General features: G+C 41.2%; 1 protein-coding gene across 1 annotated transcript in view; it reads left to right on the top strand.

Moving 5' to 3' along the window:
- Positions 1-16,196: 16,196 nt before the first annotated feature.
- LOC306875464 (fibrillin-2-like) overlaps positions 16,197-17,424 on the top strand; it is a gene marked incomplete at its 5' end in the record, with an annotated part of 73,740 nt that continues 72,512 nt past the window's right edge. The window contains one exon of the mRNA XM_079426044.1: positions 16,197-16,372. Coding sequence (XP_079282170.1) covers positions 16,197-16,372 — 176 coding nt within the window. The remainder of the gene's footprint in view (positions 16,373-17,424) is intronic.

The raw sequence follows: 17,424 nt of genomic DNA, 5'->3' as shown, positions 1-17,424 counted from the left end.
GACTGAGGCAGAACCGGCAGAGCAGGACACCCAGGCGGAACCGGAGACCAGGACAGAGCAAGAGCCCACCAGGGCGGAGCAGACGGACCAGGAGCCCACCAGGGCGGAGTAGATGACCACCAGACCGGAGTAGAAGACCACCACGGCGGAGCAGACGACCACCAGACCCGAGCAGAAGACCCCCACAGCGGAGCAGACGACCACCAGACCCGAGCTAGAGCCCACCAGGGCGGAGTAGACAGACCAGGAGCCCACCAGACCGGAGTAGAAGACCACCACGGCGGAGCAGACGACCACCAGACCCGAGCAGAAGACCACCATGGCGGGGCAGAGGACCACCAGACCTGAGCAGAAGACCCTCGCCAGGAAGCAGACTGGGCAGGAAACCATGGCAGAGTCTGAGATCTGGGGGAAACAGAGACAGACAACACAGGGAGAGCAGAGACAGACAACACTGGGAGAGTCTTCATGGTCACAGGAGCCGTGACCGAGCAGGTCGAGAGTTCATGGACGGTCTCTATGGCTGTGGCAGGACAGGGCGAGAGCTCACGGACGGCCTCTTTAGCCGTGACAGGACAGGGCGAGAGCTCACAGACGGCCTCTTTAGCCGTGACAGGACAGGGTGAGAGCTCACAGACGGCCTCTTTAGCCGTGACAGGACAGGGCGTGAGCTCACAGACGGCCTCTTTAGCCGTGACAGGACAGGGCGCGAGCTCACAGACGGCCTCTTTGGCCGTGACAGGACAGACAGTGAGTTCAGGGACGGCCTCCATGGCCGTGACAGGGTAGACAGTGAGTTCAGGAACGGCCTCCATGGCCGTGACAGGGCAGACAGTGAGTTCAGGAACGGCCTCCATGGCCGTGACAGGGCAGACAGTGAGTTCAAGAACGGCCTCCGTGGCCGTGACAGGGCAGACCGTAAGTTCAGGAACGGCCTCCATGGCCGTGACAGGGCAGACCATGAGGTCAGGAACGGCCTCCGTGGCCGTGACAAGGCAGACCGTGAGTTCAGGAACGGTCTCCATGGCCGTGACAGGGCAAACAGCGAGTTCAGGGACGGGTGCCACCACTTCGGGAGGTTCTGCAGCGGAAGCCGCCACCTCTGGAGGCACTGGAGCAGACTCGTGGACAGGAGAGGCCTCAGGAGCACAGTGTGCAGCCCACACACTCAAAATGGCAACCGCCATAACGGGAAGTACTGAGGTCAGGGGAACAGTCTCTGTAACAGACAGGGTTGAGGCCCTGGGAATGCCAGCTACTCGCACCGACATCAGTTGTGGGTCCATCATACTGGATATCAGAAATCGAAGGACTGACCTTGAATCCTTGGGTGTGACAGACTCTGGCTGGAGCACTGAGACGTGGTGTGACTCTGGCTTGACAGCGGAGACGTGGTGTGACTCTGGCTTGACAGCGGAGACGTGGGCAGACTCTGGCTTGACAGCGGAGACGTGGGCAGACTCTGGCTTGACAGCGGAGACGTGGGCAGACTCTGGCTTGACAGCGGAGACGTGGGCAGACTCTGGCTTGACAGCGGAGACGTGGGCAGACTCTGGCTTGACAGCGGAGACGTGGGCAGACTCTGGCTTGACAGCGGAGACGTGGGCAGACTCTGGCTTGACAGCGGAGACGTGGGCAGACTCTGGCTTGACAGCGGAGACGTGGGCAGACTCTGGCTTGACAGCGGAGACGTGGGCAGACTCTGGCTTGACAGCGACGACGTGAGCAGACTCTGGCTTGACAGCGACGACGTGAGCAGACTCTGGCTTGACAGCGACGACGTGAGCAGACTCTGGCTTGACAGCGACGACGTGAGCAGACTCTGGCTTGGCAGGCATGACGTGAGCAGACTCTGGCTTGGTAGGCTTGACGTGAGCAGACTCTGGCTTGACGGCGACGACGTGAAGGGGTGCTGTTGCTGCCGCCATTTTGTGAGTGAGTGAGGTGTCGTGTTCCTCCGCGACACCCACAGTAAAAGAGGAGCCCACACACAGTAAAGCATAGTCCATAAATTGACTGAGTGACGCACGGGGACCCTCACGGATTAACTGTCGTTTGAGCGGCTGATTGATGCCCTCACAAAAAAAGTCTATTAGTGCATAGTCCGGCAGATCAGAAAAATAGGCGAGATCTAAGTACTCCTGTATGTATTCCTCGAGCGGTCTCAAACCCTGCTCGAGGGTTAACAACAGTCGTGCAGTGTCCATACCTGGCCAATGTCCTCTGGAAAAGCCGCTGGATCCTTGTGGGTCCGAGTATTCTGTTACGGGGTTGACGAGACGTGAGACGTGCGGATCCATTCGCAAGGCTTTATTATAAAACATGGTCAAGACAGGCAGGGTCAGAGATCGGCAAACAGGTATGGCAAGGGCAAGACAGAGCAATCCGTGGAGCAAGCGTGGGTCAACGATCAGCGAACAGTATCCAAAGGGGCAAGGCAGAGAGATAATCCAGAGTCGAGAGCAATAATCCAAACGGGGAGCAAACAGAGTCCAAACGGCAGAGGCTAAGGGTAAATCCAGGAAACACGGGCAGGGTCAGACACGGCAGGAAAACAAGGCAAGACTAAGGCTAAGAAAATGGCTCTGTAAAGTTGCTATCGCTATGCGAGTGATAAACGCTAACAATACAGGAACACAACAGAAACACGGAATGGCACGGTAAAGCAGCTAGCGCTAAGTGAGCACTAAACGCAGATCAATACTCGGCCCTGAGCAAGAGCAAGTCCCAGGCTTATATGGTGTGTGGTGGTGATTGGAAAATGGTGATCAGGTGTGTGTGATGTGTGAATGGTGACAGCTGTGATCTGTGCAATGGATTGTGGGAAATGGAGTCCAATGTGCTGTGAGTGTAAAAGTCACTGTGGTGAACGGGTGACCTCTAGTGGTGGTTGACAGGGAGAGCATGGACCAGATTCGTGACACCTACGACTTTTCCCTCAATAAATTCCTAATTATTAGTTAGTAAGGTAGTTGTTATGTTTAGGTATTGGGTAGGATTAGGGATGTAGAATAAGGCATTAATATGTGCTTAATTCCTACTAATAAATGGCTAATATTCTAGTAATATGCATTCTAATAAACAACTAGTTAAGAGACCCTAAAATAAAGTGTTACCGAAAAACTTGCAAGTCAAAATTGTGAGAGATATAAAGTCACAGTCACCCACAAATATACATGCATTAACAGAAAATACATCAACAATCACCAGTGACAAAGTAATATTTAACTACAGTATGCATTTCACTACAGAAGCGGTGCCACTACTATGCAGTCATACGCGTAGGCCATTCAAACTCATCTGAATTTTCAAACCCATTCAATAGCACGTCTTTCTTTGGAATTCGGTCATTTGAACACAAGCCACACTTAAACTCAACAGAGCAAGAAGTCTGTTTAGGCATCTGTTTGAAAAATCACCTCTCTATGCCAGCCAAGAGTGAATTTAGCTGAGGAAGAGTGCATTCCACTCCCATCTTAAGTGGCCGTGCCCTGCTAAATGTATCCCATGCTGCACTGGGCCTGCTGTGGCTTCCAGAGCCAGCAGAGTGCAATCAAAAGCCAAACTTCAACAACTACCAGATGGCCGAGAGCATGTTTGAATGAGACTTCCCTTTCATGGACCACACACCTTCTAAAACAATGGTTATTTTCCTAATGTTGTTAATATTAATGCCGGGAACAAGTCGAAAATCTCCCAGAAGAACATGTTACTGGTTAGAAGTTGCTCTTTTGGAACTTGGATTTAAAGGAGATCTCAGTTATGTTTCAACTTAAACCAAGCGAATTCAACCCAAACATACCAAGTACAAACAAGGAAAGCAGATTCTTTTACATTTCAAACTCTTCTCAGATGTTTCTCCTAAAATGACCTTCTAGGAGATGGAAAAGTGTTTAGCGAAATAAAATTAATGTGGATAGCAGCTCAGATCATTTGGTCTTGAGAGAATTTGGTGAGAAATGCTTGAGTTCAAATTGAGATCTAAGACTACAGACTTGATTTTGGAAATTTGAGCACTTTGAGAAGTTGGAATATCTGAAACTCTAGATGAGATGCATTTGGGGCATCTCACTGCCATCAGAATGAATTGCAATATTGAGATTTCATCTGTGATTTTTCTTTCAAGGGTGCAATTAACATAATATCCCAAAAACAATACAAATGACCTGTTAGTGTGAATATATGATGCTATAACAATGGCCTAGCAGATATTGGAAGGTGATGAACTTCATAATGATCCCAGCGTGGGGCATCTAACAGCTGGTTGGCTTCACCTGTCAGTGGAGGAATGGATCCACCCCCATCTGCAAACTCCCAAACGCTGACTTCAAAGCAGCCGCCTGGGAGTCCCATGGAGGTGCCGTTCCTCCACGGCCCTGCCTGACAGGATCGCACTTGCTAATGCTAAGCAAACAGATGTTTGACTTTGTCTTTGGAGCAGTGTCCGCTCCTGAGGCCTACAGGATAGAAAAGTCACAAAGCACTGGAGAGCTCTTCAAGTCAAGATATCAATTTCTCCCAGACACCGAATGAAAAAGCAATTGGACACTTTTGGAGACCGAAGTTGCTTGCTTTCGCAGGAATTTTTCGCACAGGAAGTCGTTATTGCTTCTCAGATGTTCCTCCTAAGAAAAAGATCTCAATGTTTCTTCTTTAGCATTTCAAAAGATAACATCTCAAGCCACATTCAGTATGATGAGCTCAAACATTTCTCATCATTATCTGGCAACTCTTGACTCATTTGTGTCACCAAACACCAAAAGTTGATATTCATTAAGTCTTCTAAGTAACAAACCTTTCCTCTAGGAGCCAGTGATTCTTTACAGACAAAGGACTATGTATGTCAATTACGTAGAATACAACAACAAAATCTCTGGTTGTATATTTCAAGCTATTTGCTCACTTTATTTCCCTGTGACTGTGTTTGTGCTTACTCGTTCTACGTGTGTTTGCACAAGGGTGTTAGTGGTTTTGATGCACTGGGTTTCCTGCATAGTTGTCAAGAAGCAAGCAAACACAGCTGGCCACCTGACTGACTCTTAGCAAAACTGACCCTCTACGAAATGGCGCCAAACGTGACCACACAAGTAAAAATCTAGAGGGAGGAGGCGGTGAATGGTTTTTGGACCCGTTTTGATGTCTGGAGCATATTATTGTTGTTCTTACATGGGCAATCAGTATCACTCGGAGCTATTCATTCTAGTACAGGTATGTGAAAAAGTACAGATTCCTAGACTAAAGTGCCAAAATTGTGAATCAACAAGCTCTGACCTTTCATTCCTGTGCTATGAGGCACGTTGCGTTAAAAACAGCTGCAGGAAATGCTGTAGACCGTGGGCACAGGTAGGATGTTCTGGTTACCGAGCTATCGAGCATCTGTTCTTCCCGTCCATAATGATATTCCAGGCTGTCCATCCATTTGTCCAGGGTACACCTGCTTTACTTGATTTTCACACCCATAAAAGAGGCTGTTTGGTGCCATTCCCCCAGCGGTTTGTTGACTTTTGCTGGAACTAGTCATTTAGGACCAATAACTATTATCTATCAAGGGTGCTATTAGAAAATGTTGAGTTTCAAGTTTATGCTATTGTTACTTAAAGCAGTAGTTAAAACAAGTTTTTCCTAAAAATACTATTAGAAAAGATTCAAATTAGACAAATTTGCTGACATATGAGGTGTAGAGATCAGATAATTTGATTGGAAAGTTTGTTCATTTTTACCCCCAAAATGTTTTAATATTTAATTTTTTAATGTTTCTTTTTAATAAATTAATTAAAAACTTGATTTTGAAATGAAACATTATTTTGTAAAAAAAAATAGTGAAATATTTAACAAATAGTATTCAGCATTCAAAACTGTTACTTCAGTTCACTTTGGAAAGTGTATAATAATGTTATATGTTTTAAACATTTAGGGTCAGATTTGGTGGGAAATTTCCTCATCCTTGAGTTTTTTATTTTTATTATTATTAATGTACATAAACGGAGAAAACTATGACAGTAAAGCATAACTGGTGTAAAACGTTTATGCTTCAATCACAGGTGGTGATAAAGAGGCCATGGCACACCTTTAAAAATCAGATGAGAAATGTTTGCAATTAAGTACTTTTCATTGTGAATATTGGTATCTTGGGAAATCTAAACACAGTTTGAGAAAATGTTAAGATCTTTCCTGAAACTCAAGAGCTATGTCACTAGATTAGCATGGTATTTTTTTTCTCAGCAGGAGCAGGAGACATCTGCAAATGTGTCTCAATTTTATCTCACTAACATCTATGCAAAACATACTCTTTCCTATAGGAGGTTCATACTTTCAGACCCCGACTATGCTACACACATTAAAGAAATTCCTCCAGTGGCATTATATAACCCACTTAGTTCACAATATATCTCACAGCTTTAGCTTCGTATGTTGGAAAAGAAAGTCTCTATGTTTGCTTATAACAGCTCTTTGCATGAATTGTGACGCCATTTTCACCTCAGCCAAATGGGGGTCTGGTGACCACTGGTTGGGCCATATTTTCTGGGTCATTTTCAGTGTAAATAACCAGTTCTGTAGTGACTGAGATGGGGGACTGCTGTGCAAATAATCTGAGATCTGGAGCACATCCAGGTTTATTATTGCTGAGCTGAATGTCTCCATGGCTCTGTCTTTCTAAGAAAAGAAAGAAAGAATGAGTTGATATCTCAAGCAAGTGAGAGGTAGACATTGTTGATGTTCCACTAATATCATTAAATACAAGGTGTGAACTCACAGCTGTGCTTCCAAATACTGAAGCATTTGACAAAAGCCTCCCAACAAAGAGTTAATAGACATTCAAGACATGCTATCACTCTGGACTTAAGAGAGGAAATGGGTGGTAAACTATGGTCAAAACATATCAGGGTTCTTCTGTTACACAACTTAAAACCAAAAATGGGCCTCCAAAACCTTACCTGAAACCTGATATCCACTTTTGCGCACAAGTTTGCCCAGGTTTTGGGGACTGCACACTGAGGGTGCTTCTACCACATGCTGACAAAACCGTTTCACAAAAAGAACCAGGTGTTTCAAGGCCGAAACGTTGCAAAAACATTGCAGACATTTATGAATTATCACAAGAACAAACTTACATGACAAGTTTACAGTCGAGTTAAACCAAAAACGGAGACAAGTTGGTTCCCTGGAGCACAAATCGTTGTTTTAGCAAGGCCCCCTGTTCACTCGCGCTACGGCATGGATTTGCGTTATCAAGACGAAGCCACAGAGATCAGCGTTCCCCACTTTTCGTAATTAACCACAGATGCGAACGTTTCATCCGAACCTGGAAGTGCACATCCGATCTGCAAAAGATTAATGACCATATTAAGTGAGCAGTCAAAGTGGTTTTTCATTCTCTGCATGAATGGCGTTTATCTGAATGAATCTGCGGTTTTTCCGAGGGCGAGGGGTGAGAATGGATGCGTTTTCTCTTGGGTGGCGATCTGGACAGGGGATAGACTGTGAAAAACTGCTGATGCAGAGTATTTCTAATCAAGAGCGGATATTTAGCAACCTCATGACCTTCCACGGATGTTTCCGAAACAGAAGGCAGCTGTCGATGGTTTAGCAAGGTGCGTCTTGAGTAAACCAGCTCAGATGGGCTTCCAAGACGTCATTACATCACATTTGATGACCTAGAACAAATTCAAATGGGTATTAGTGCATATTTAAAGGCACAGTACAACCACAAATGCTTAAAATCATCATACACTCAGCAGTATCTTCAAGAGGAAATATTCTGTAGATGTCAACAGAATGAAAGCCAAGAGAAAGGGAGCTTTGGAGTTTCCAAAGGACAAAAACCACCATAAAACTATTTTTATTCCCCTCCGCCATAGGTTTCTCATTTGTGTATATCCAACTATTGGAGAACATGTGTTGCACCAAGTTTGACATCAACAAGTGGTATAACTTATTTTTGTGATTCATATAACCTGATGCAACTAATTTTGATGGGTCATTTTTGAATGCACATGTGCGGTAGAGGTAGCAAAGGACCCTTTTTGAAAAACTCACCAACTTGAGGCCTCTTATTATAGAGGTTGCCAGGATTCCTTCCTACCTGCAGATACTGCGTTATTTGAACACTGTTTATTTCTATAGTACAGCACCACTTGGAATGAGCAATGTATTTAAATGTATATGAGTTCAAGTCTTTAATTTCCACAAAATAGCATCAGAATGTACACATCTTAAGGTTTCGCTACGAATGTGTGCAGTAAATTCCTGCCGTTTCTTAGATTCCCATACAACAGAATGTTTTATGCGTGCTTGAGAATGCACGGTACATCTGAAATCCATTAGCAAGGGGTGCAGTTCACAAGCAGACGCTCCTTGCAGCTCTATTGGAATTCCTTCTCCTTGCCAATTCCCCTCTTTCTTTATTCGACATTTCTAGCTTTGTGAGTTGCATTCTGGGAACTTTCTACATGCCCCAGTGATTCTGCTACTCACTCATTTCAGTCTCTTACTCACCTTCTCCTGGTAATAAACATCACATTTAACATGCACTATCAATGTAGGAGATGTTCTCACGTGTGTAATTCCCACTTTAATTTCTCAAAGGTACGTGATGTTGTTTGGCATTGGTGCACATTTTTATTTTCCTTGTTTTATGGGATGACAAAGTTTTGCAGGTTGAAAACAGCTTGCATTTGTCCTCCCTTCTGCCTTTGAAGTTGTGCATTCTTACCTCGCTACATCACTGGAGGTCTACAGCTGCCTCGGAGGAAGGTGAGGTTAGCATTACTGAAATATATATATATATAAAGAACAAGGTGTTTAAAAGAACAAAGAGTTATCTAGGTGTAAAAGCACCAGAAATTAGAGTGACGGAAGAGTGGCTTCCCAAAATAGCGTTGAGTTTAGTGCTCCTCTGATGTTTGGGGAAATGAACAGAATGAAACTCAAGAACTTTATGGGAGATTTAATGATGGATTCTTTCAACTGATGACCACAGATTTCCTCATTTACTTGCCCTTGTTTCGCTCCAAACCCTTATTACTTTTGTGGAGCACACAATAAAATGTTTAGTAAAATATGTTTATGTTGATCTTTTCTATACAAGTAACACATATACTTAAAGATGCATTAATTTCTTCTGTCACATCGATTCTTTCAAGGTCGTTTTCACGCCAGACCGCAGGAAGCATCTCAAAACTGAGTCACGCTCCACCCTGACCCCTGTGGGTCGCCACCACAAACCCAGATCTGAAACCTCATTTAGTGACTCAATATTTTACAAGATAGGGAATTTTATACATCCGTTCCTTGCATCAAGGCTACGATGTCAAATTGCAAGGCATTCATTATCATTACCCAATATATAAGGAGCATTCCCATTTTTCTTGAAGAAACTTTCAGGAACCTGAAGATATGTGCATGCTTATAGTTTGCACAGAACTAATGTGTATAACATTCCCCATGTGGCTTGCATCAAACATCTCTCCAAAATAAATGACAGGGGTGTCTCGCTACGGATGCTCTGAGACGGACCGATAACAGATTTCAGCTGAGATTCTTCATATATCAGGACCTATAGAAGTATCTAATTTCCTAACAGATGAACTTCATCAAGATTTCATCAAGCTCAAGGAAGCTTTTGATATATGAATTTTACAGAGTTGCTAGTTTCAAAGTTATGATTTATTCTGTATCTCCTAAAAAAGTAAACTGTTGGTGAAACTGCATGGACAAAGTCTCATTTACACAATCAAAAGCAAAATATCCTGTTTAACAAATGATCAATTAATTTTCATTTTTAAACTTAATATTTGCCTCTGAAGAAAATGTCTTGCACAGATATTATACTGTGTAATGTATACATGCATTCAAAAGTTTTGGGTTAAGATTTTTTTTTTAAAGAAATTAATACTTTTATTAAGCAAGGAGGCATTACATTGATCAAAAGTGACAGTAAAGACATTTACAATGTAAAAATATATTTATGTTTCAAATAAATGCTGTTCTTTTGAACTTCCTATTCAACAATGAATCCTGAAAAATAAAATGTATCGCGGTTTCCACAAAAATATGAAGCAGCACAACATTGATAATAATCAGAAATGTTTCTTGAGCAGCAAATAATCATATTAGAATGATTTCTGAAGGTTCATGTGACACTGAAGACTGGATTAATGATCCTGAAAATTCAGCGTATCACAGGAATAAATTACATTTTACAATATAGTCTAAAAGAGAGCAGTTATTTTAAAATGTAATAATATTTCACAATATTACTATTTTTGATCAAATAAATGCAGCATTGGTGAGCAGAAGAGACATTTTTCAAATACATTAAAAAAATCTTACCAACCCCAAACTGTAGATGCACACAACAGACAAACATCAAAAACAATAAAGAGCAATAGGATAAAAACAGCAACAACAGCACAAATAAAGTCAGCAAACCAACAATAAATGATCCTATAGCAATAACTGCATCATTTATCACACTGTAATGCATGCTGGGAGATCATAAAATCCAAACAAACTAACTGTTTTGGAACACATTTATTGTTATAGAACTTGTTTTTACAAAAAGCCTCATATAAAATGCAGTTCCTGTTTTTATAATGCACAGTGTTCCCGAAACAAAACATGGTGTTGTTTTAAAAAAAGAAGACAGAGATGCAGATCTGAACCCAATCGAAGCGGCATCGACATGATTAATGGAGGAGTGAAACAGAGGCTTCTCGACGAGACCAGAACCACATTAAAAACAACTGCATCGTCATCTGGTTTACGCAGGATTTGTCATCTCTCATTATGAAACCATCTCTAGGACAAACTCCAGCAGTAGTGGAACACCATCTCGAATCCTGCTTGTAATTATTGCCTTTTTAACAAACAATCCAGGAAAAACATGCACATTTAATTAAGTGTTCTTTATAGTATATTGAGAGCATGTACTGACAAATATTTTGTATGTTTTCAAATATTCTGGCCTCTAAACATGACTCTGTCAAGCAAAAAAAAAGGCAAGTTTGAATAGTTAGAAAAACAATAAAGTACATAATTTAAAGCTGCAGTCCGTAACTTTTTTGTGTTCAAAATTTATATAATAAGCGAGTACACAACCGTGTTTGTGGCTTGTCCTGAATCACTACGGTACACCTATAATAAGTGTTTATAGTTGGAATATTTTGGACTGGATCGGGTAGGTACTGCTGCGGAGTACCTGCGTGATTAATCATAGACATAAACAGAGAGAAGTGGCTCCAGCTACTATGTTCTTCCACAAGACGCATGCAGTTCTGTTTATTAAAGAGGTCATCGGATGCCCATTTTACACAAGTTGATATGATTCTTTAGGGTCTTAATGAAAAGTCTATAGCATACCTTGGTTAAAATTTCTCAATGGTAGTGTAAAAAAACACCCTTTTTACCTCGTCAAAATCAGCTCTGTTTTCAGCAAGCTGTTTTTTAGTCCATGTTGCTTTAAATGCTAATGGCTCTGCTGACCCCGCCCCTCTCTTTGGTGAGGTGATGAGCATACTGTAAACTTCAGCCACGAAACTTGCTAACTAGTACATTATTAGGAAAGGTGATTTTCAAAGATTCATAAAAACCCTTATACTCACTTCTTCTGTAGATGAAGCTGGATCACTAATGATTCGCGCAAACATAGACACATTTAGGCAGATCGGGATCGGCGCATTCCCTTCAAAACGAAAGAAACGTTAATCCTCTGCATCTTCAGCGGCTCAGATGTCGGGAGTAAATGACGACTGCTATATTCATTATTACATCCAACAACAAAACACCTCAATCACTTAATCGGAGACATCGAGTCTTCCCCTGCACCAGAATGACAGACAGCTTTCAGTTCACTCAGGGCAGGTCTAAGGTAAGACGGTCTTGTCAATCAACTATGGTGGGAGGGGCCTGTACAGAACTAAGTCATACTGCCAGGAATCTCAGAACAGCCTGATTTGAGAAAGGAGATTTAAAAAAAAAAACTGGGTGGATTTTTATCATTATAGGATGGATGTGTACACACACTTCCAACACACATTTATGTTCAAACAACCCCTTTAACTGCTACAGTGCCAAAAGTTACGGACTGCAGCTTTAAGGAGTCATTAAAGGAATAGTTTGCCAAAAAAATAAGATTTACTGTAAATATGCTCAACCTCAGGCTATTTGAGATGTAGATGAGTTTGTTTCTTCATCAGATTTGGAGAAATGTAGCATTCCATCACTTGCTCACCAATGGATGTGAATGGGTGCCGTCAGAATGAGAGTCCAAACAGATGAAAAAAACATCACAAGTAATAATCCACACCACTCCAGTCCATCAATTAACATCTTGTGACACTCAAAAGCTCCATGTTTGTAAGAAACAAATCCATCTTCTCAAGATGTTAACTGATGATTGGTGTGGACTCTCATTCTGATCACTGCAGAGCATCCATTGGTGAGCAAGTGACGTAATGCTACATTGCTCCAAATCTGATGAAGAAACTCATCTACCTCTTGGATGGACTGAGGGTGAGGACATTTTCAGCAGATTAACCATTCCTTTAATGTCTGGAGCACAAGATGTTTGTTCCAGTTACTATGAGCAAAAATAGTAGTGATGCTTGCTAAGCAAACGCCGCTAATAAGGAAAGTATTACATCAATCGAAAGCAGTCCATGTTTACAATTTTCAGAAAAGAAAGTCACAAGATTAGTCAGAAATGTCTCTTTTTTATCATCTTCCTGGAAAGACTCTGGATGTCGCATCCTCTTTGGACGCAAACATACTGTTCGACACAACCTGTCAGATGTTGAGGGGGAGTCAAAAGGAAAGGAAAAGCGGGTTCAGCGCACAATGTGGTTCTGTTTAGGGGCGAGCCGCGTGGGTCTCAGAGAAAGACATCTCTGCCAAGAACATTGCTCCAATCTCATTCCATTGCATTCGCTCCAAGGACGAGGGGGATTGGAAAACACGCCGCAAATCATAGCACATAGCACTAATTTAATCATGGGACGTGCTATGCGCTGGTTTCTTCAATTAACTTTTATGACATTGGGAACTAACATATTTTTACCGAATCTCCCACGTTTTTGATTTACTGAGGGATAAAACGAGCACAATAAATGCGAGGTTGATGGAGGCCATTCTTGAAACTGCTCAGGAAACAAAGGCATCTATGTTTTTTAAACCTGCTGACTCAGTTTGGCCTTTTCAAAAACGTTGTCGCTCGCATTTGGGTTGCGCTCAGCTGTTCGACCACCCAGGTGGCGTGTCAACCCTAACAGCCAATTAAAATCAGGCAAGCTAAGCAGCAGTAAAGAAACTGAGTGAGAAAACAAAGCTTTGTTAACACTGAATTATTCACCCTTTAAATATGATGACAACGTGTTGAACCCGAATGACCTTCCATTAGTTTTACTTTTTAGTCATAGCAATGTAATAAGTTTTACTTTAATTGTAAAAGTCAGCTTTTTGTTGTTTTTGCATGTGCTGTGGTAATAAAGTTGTTATAACTCATACCAAAGCATTCAGATCAAGATAAATCACACCAAATACTAAGACATTTTGAATGTTCGATTAAACTTTTCTCTCAAATTGCTATGTTGACAATATAATGGTAAATGTTTGTGTGCAAAAACATGCTAAATAAAGTCAACATATACAAAGACAATTTACTTTTTCAGTTTAACTTTTTACCTGGATCGTTGTGATAAAATAAACTGAAAAATTTGAATATTTTGTTTACGAAAATGCAAAAAAAAAAAAGCTACACAAATGCTACAGCAAAACAAAAACTTTTGTAGTAAAAATGCATTTATTTTGCATTTATGTTCCATTTAAAAATATATACTACATATATTAAATTATATAACGAACTTTTTATTTGCATTTTATGTCAGTACTTTACATTTACACTGTCAAAAATAGAATTATATTTAATAATATAATTGTCAACAATTGAAAGTTTTAGATTGTCTATATAATATATATTTTGTCTTAGTATATTCTGACAAAGTTTTTTTTTTCTGCATGTGCAAAACATATATATATATATATATAAACATTCTATGTTTGAACTCTCTCTATCTCTCTATATATATAGTTCATAATGTACATATATGGCTTTTGCAAAAACGAAAGGTGCTACAAACATATGAAATACTATGGTTATATATTATTTTATATGTCAGGTAAAATGTTGCATCGTGATTGTTGTGGATTTCATTTGAGCAAATCACTTTATCGGTCAACTTCATTACTACATCAATCACTGGTTCCAAAGAATAGAGAGGAGAAATTTGACAAAAGATCTAAATCACATACTTAGCTTTCTCTTTCATTCAGTCTTTCAGTGTAAATAATGGTTGGTTGCAGTGCATGGGAGCAGTCAGCGGGTTCAAACCCCCTCCTCTACGGTTCCAAAGCACCTCCCCTCGACCCATCAGGGTAATTCACTTACTTTTCTCTTTCTCACAAGGGCTCCAGTGCAGTTTTCCATTCAGGGGAACATATCCCGTGACAATAACGGACTCCTCCAAGCGCTCCGAGACATCTGAGGTATTTCTGCTTCAACATCCTGATTATTTATGCATGGTTTATTTGCATCAATTTCAACGAAGCGCTTACAATATGCACCGCGATTTTCATTTCAAATGTAGGAAAGAACGAATTTAAGGCGATCAAGAAGTTTCTAAAATTTAATTTGAAGAAAAAAGTCCTTGGTGAGGAAAACCGGCGTTTCTTTCCTTGCAGTTCAGATAAAACTATTATTCTGGTACATGACTGCATAGAAGTAAATGATAAAGATTAGAAAAGTTGTAAAGTTTAGAAACATGAAAAAAAGTAACTTTAAGAGAGATTAAACTTTTAAGTTAAACAGTTGGTTAAATACATCTTAAACATCTGCAAATATTCAATTGATATTCGTTCAAATAGACTAAAACGCAACAAGTACGGAATATTGGACGAAATATGCCGTTGTTTATCAAGCGCGTTTACCTCAGCAAACTCAACTCTTTTTTCTTCACAAAGGAAACGCTCACGTACTGTCTTTTTAACGTCATAAATAAAGTACAAGATGTTGAATTGTGTCACGGTGTCTGTTGTAATTAAGAGCTGAAAAGCAGACGATGTAGTTCATAATAATACCTCGGAAAGATGATTGTTGTCATCGATTTTTCTTCTTCTTTGTTCGCGCCGCGTTTAGCTCCGCCCACTAGAAAACTCCTCAAACTTTCCCTCTCAGATATGCCAGGCCTGTCAAATTCAAATGAACTGTGATTTAATTACATTTACCATTAAACTAATGACAAGCTGACGCTGTTTTTAAGTTAAATAATATTTTAATTAATTACTTTTGCAAATGCTTTTATCAAAGCTGCATTCATGCTTTATCAGAATGTAAATAAAAAACTGCCATTCCTTATTGATGCTTTTTTTTTCTGTTCACATCTCAATTAGACCCACCTACTTGAAAACTCTTCAAACTTTCCTTCTCAGACCTACTAGACCTGTCATCTTAGATGGTGTACTGTAATTTAACTAACTTTATTATCACAAGCTTCTCATTAAACCAACTTTTTAAGCCTTTGATGTTAAACTATTCATTTTGCAAATGCTTTTATCAGAAGCAGCTTGCAGTAAAATAAAGTTAATGCATAACCAGATTACCTCTGTTAAAGAATGTTCTTATTAAGCAGTACGTCCACTTTGCAGAGGTTTAACACAAATATATCATGCTGAAAAGAAAAGTATGTTGATTTGCCCCCCCTCTGAAGTTGAAACCCATTTTTGCCATTATTTACCCTAAAATCTTACTTTTAATGAGCCGGTTGAGGACAAAACCGGGAGTCCAGTCTTGGCCAAGAGTTGATTATTTCTACACGCCAAGAAAAGTCTAAGTGGGCCTGTAAAAGGATGCAGGCTGGTGCTTAAAGAGCCACACGATTTGTCTGGAATAATACTACACTTTATAAAAAAACTGGTGGGCGATTTAATGGCTAAATTTATGAGGGGACACATTTGCTCGTATGTTCACTGTATATGCCAAATAGGCTAAGCAGTAAAGCTATGCATTTTATCTTTCTTTTTTAGCCTTCAGTCTGGAGTGCACAAGCTTGAAGTTTGCATCTGAAGAGCTCACTGGAAAGGAAGAGTTTTATTGCGGGTGAGGCACGTTTAACTGCGCTTCACGAGTCGCACAGCAGGGGCCAATGGGAGTCTGGAAGCTGGCCAAGGTGGTGCTCGGATGGGCCGCGATCTGGTGGGCCACGGTCCATTCGGCACAGGCGCAAGGAGATGGAGACATCCAGGCCAGTCGATTCACTGGAAAACCTGAGGGGGAGGTGCAACAGAGGGTCCGTCGGAGAGGCCAGGAGTCCCTCAGGGGGTAAGAGTTGTTTCAGTCATGTCCTGCTCCTGTTCTCTGTCAGTTTCATACTTGAAGTGGACACTCTAATGGCTTAACCATATGAAGCGGAGGGTTTAACTCAACTTTTATTACCAGAAGTACAGTATATTCATTTGGGGGTTGGTATATCTCATCTTTAAACCTTGAATTCGAAGCTAGCATCATCTTCTTTAAATGCACTTTTTAATGCAGTGGATTTATGTTGCAACCTGCTGTGCTGTTTGGGTTAGAGCAAAACTGGGTTGAAAGCATGATTAAGACAGCAACGTATGTGATGAAGCCAGCTGCAGAAGTGTTGTGAATCTGCTGTGCAGGAATTTTAAGTACTGAAATGCCTCAGTATGTTGGTCATGACAACATAAGTGTCATTTCCTACTGATAACTTGCACCGTTGAAAGATATTATTGTTTGGTTATCGTAAATTTTACGTTTATATATGTCCAAGAAGAATGTTTTAGGTCTCTAGTTTCTGTTGAAAGTTGAGGTAAACACACTTAAATGTATTAAAAGATGAGTGATTGCATGATAGAGGTTTTTCCAAGCCCTCCAGTGGCTCTCGAACTTAGTGTCTGCATTCATCTCCGCACAGCCAAAGCTGTGTATTTTTCTCATTTTTGGGAAAACAATGGCTGTTTTGTGTCGTGCGGCCCTCATATGTTCGGAACAGTTATTCCAATCATCCCCTCATCTGTACTTGCTTATAACTCCCCTGCAAACTGCAACAGGAAATGAGGTATTCTGATTACTCGGGGGGGCTCCAACAAGGGACATTTGTTTTCAAGCGAGGTGAGAAAGGGCATTTCACAACAGAGATATGTCTCTAATTCTCGGATCCTTATTTAATCAGGAAAGGGTTTTTCAGTTTGTGCTGTTTACAGTGTTGTTAGACTTTAGCCATTTATATTTTTATAAGCAACTGAAAAAGCACAAATGTCAGGGCATGTCGAAAGTTCTCCAGGCCCCCAAAACACCCTCATTTGTCTGAAACAAATCTAGCTAGGACAAACAGACAATTTGAGTCCAACTGAAGT

Source organism: Barbus barbus, assembly GCF_936440315.1.
Source record: "Barbus barbus genome assembly, chromosome: 9".
NCBI lineage: Eukaryota > Metazoa > Chordata > Actinopteri > Cypriniformes > Cyprinidae > Barbus > Barbus barbus.
The sequence above is the reverse complement of the archived record's forward strand: the minus strand, read 5'-3'. Positions and strand labels throughout refer to the sequence as shown.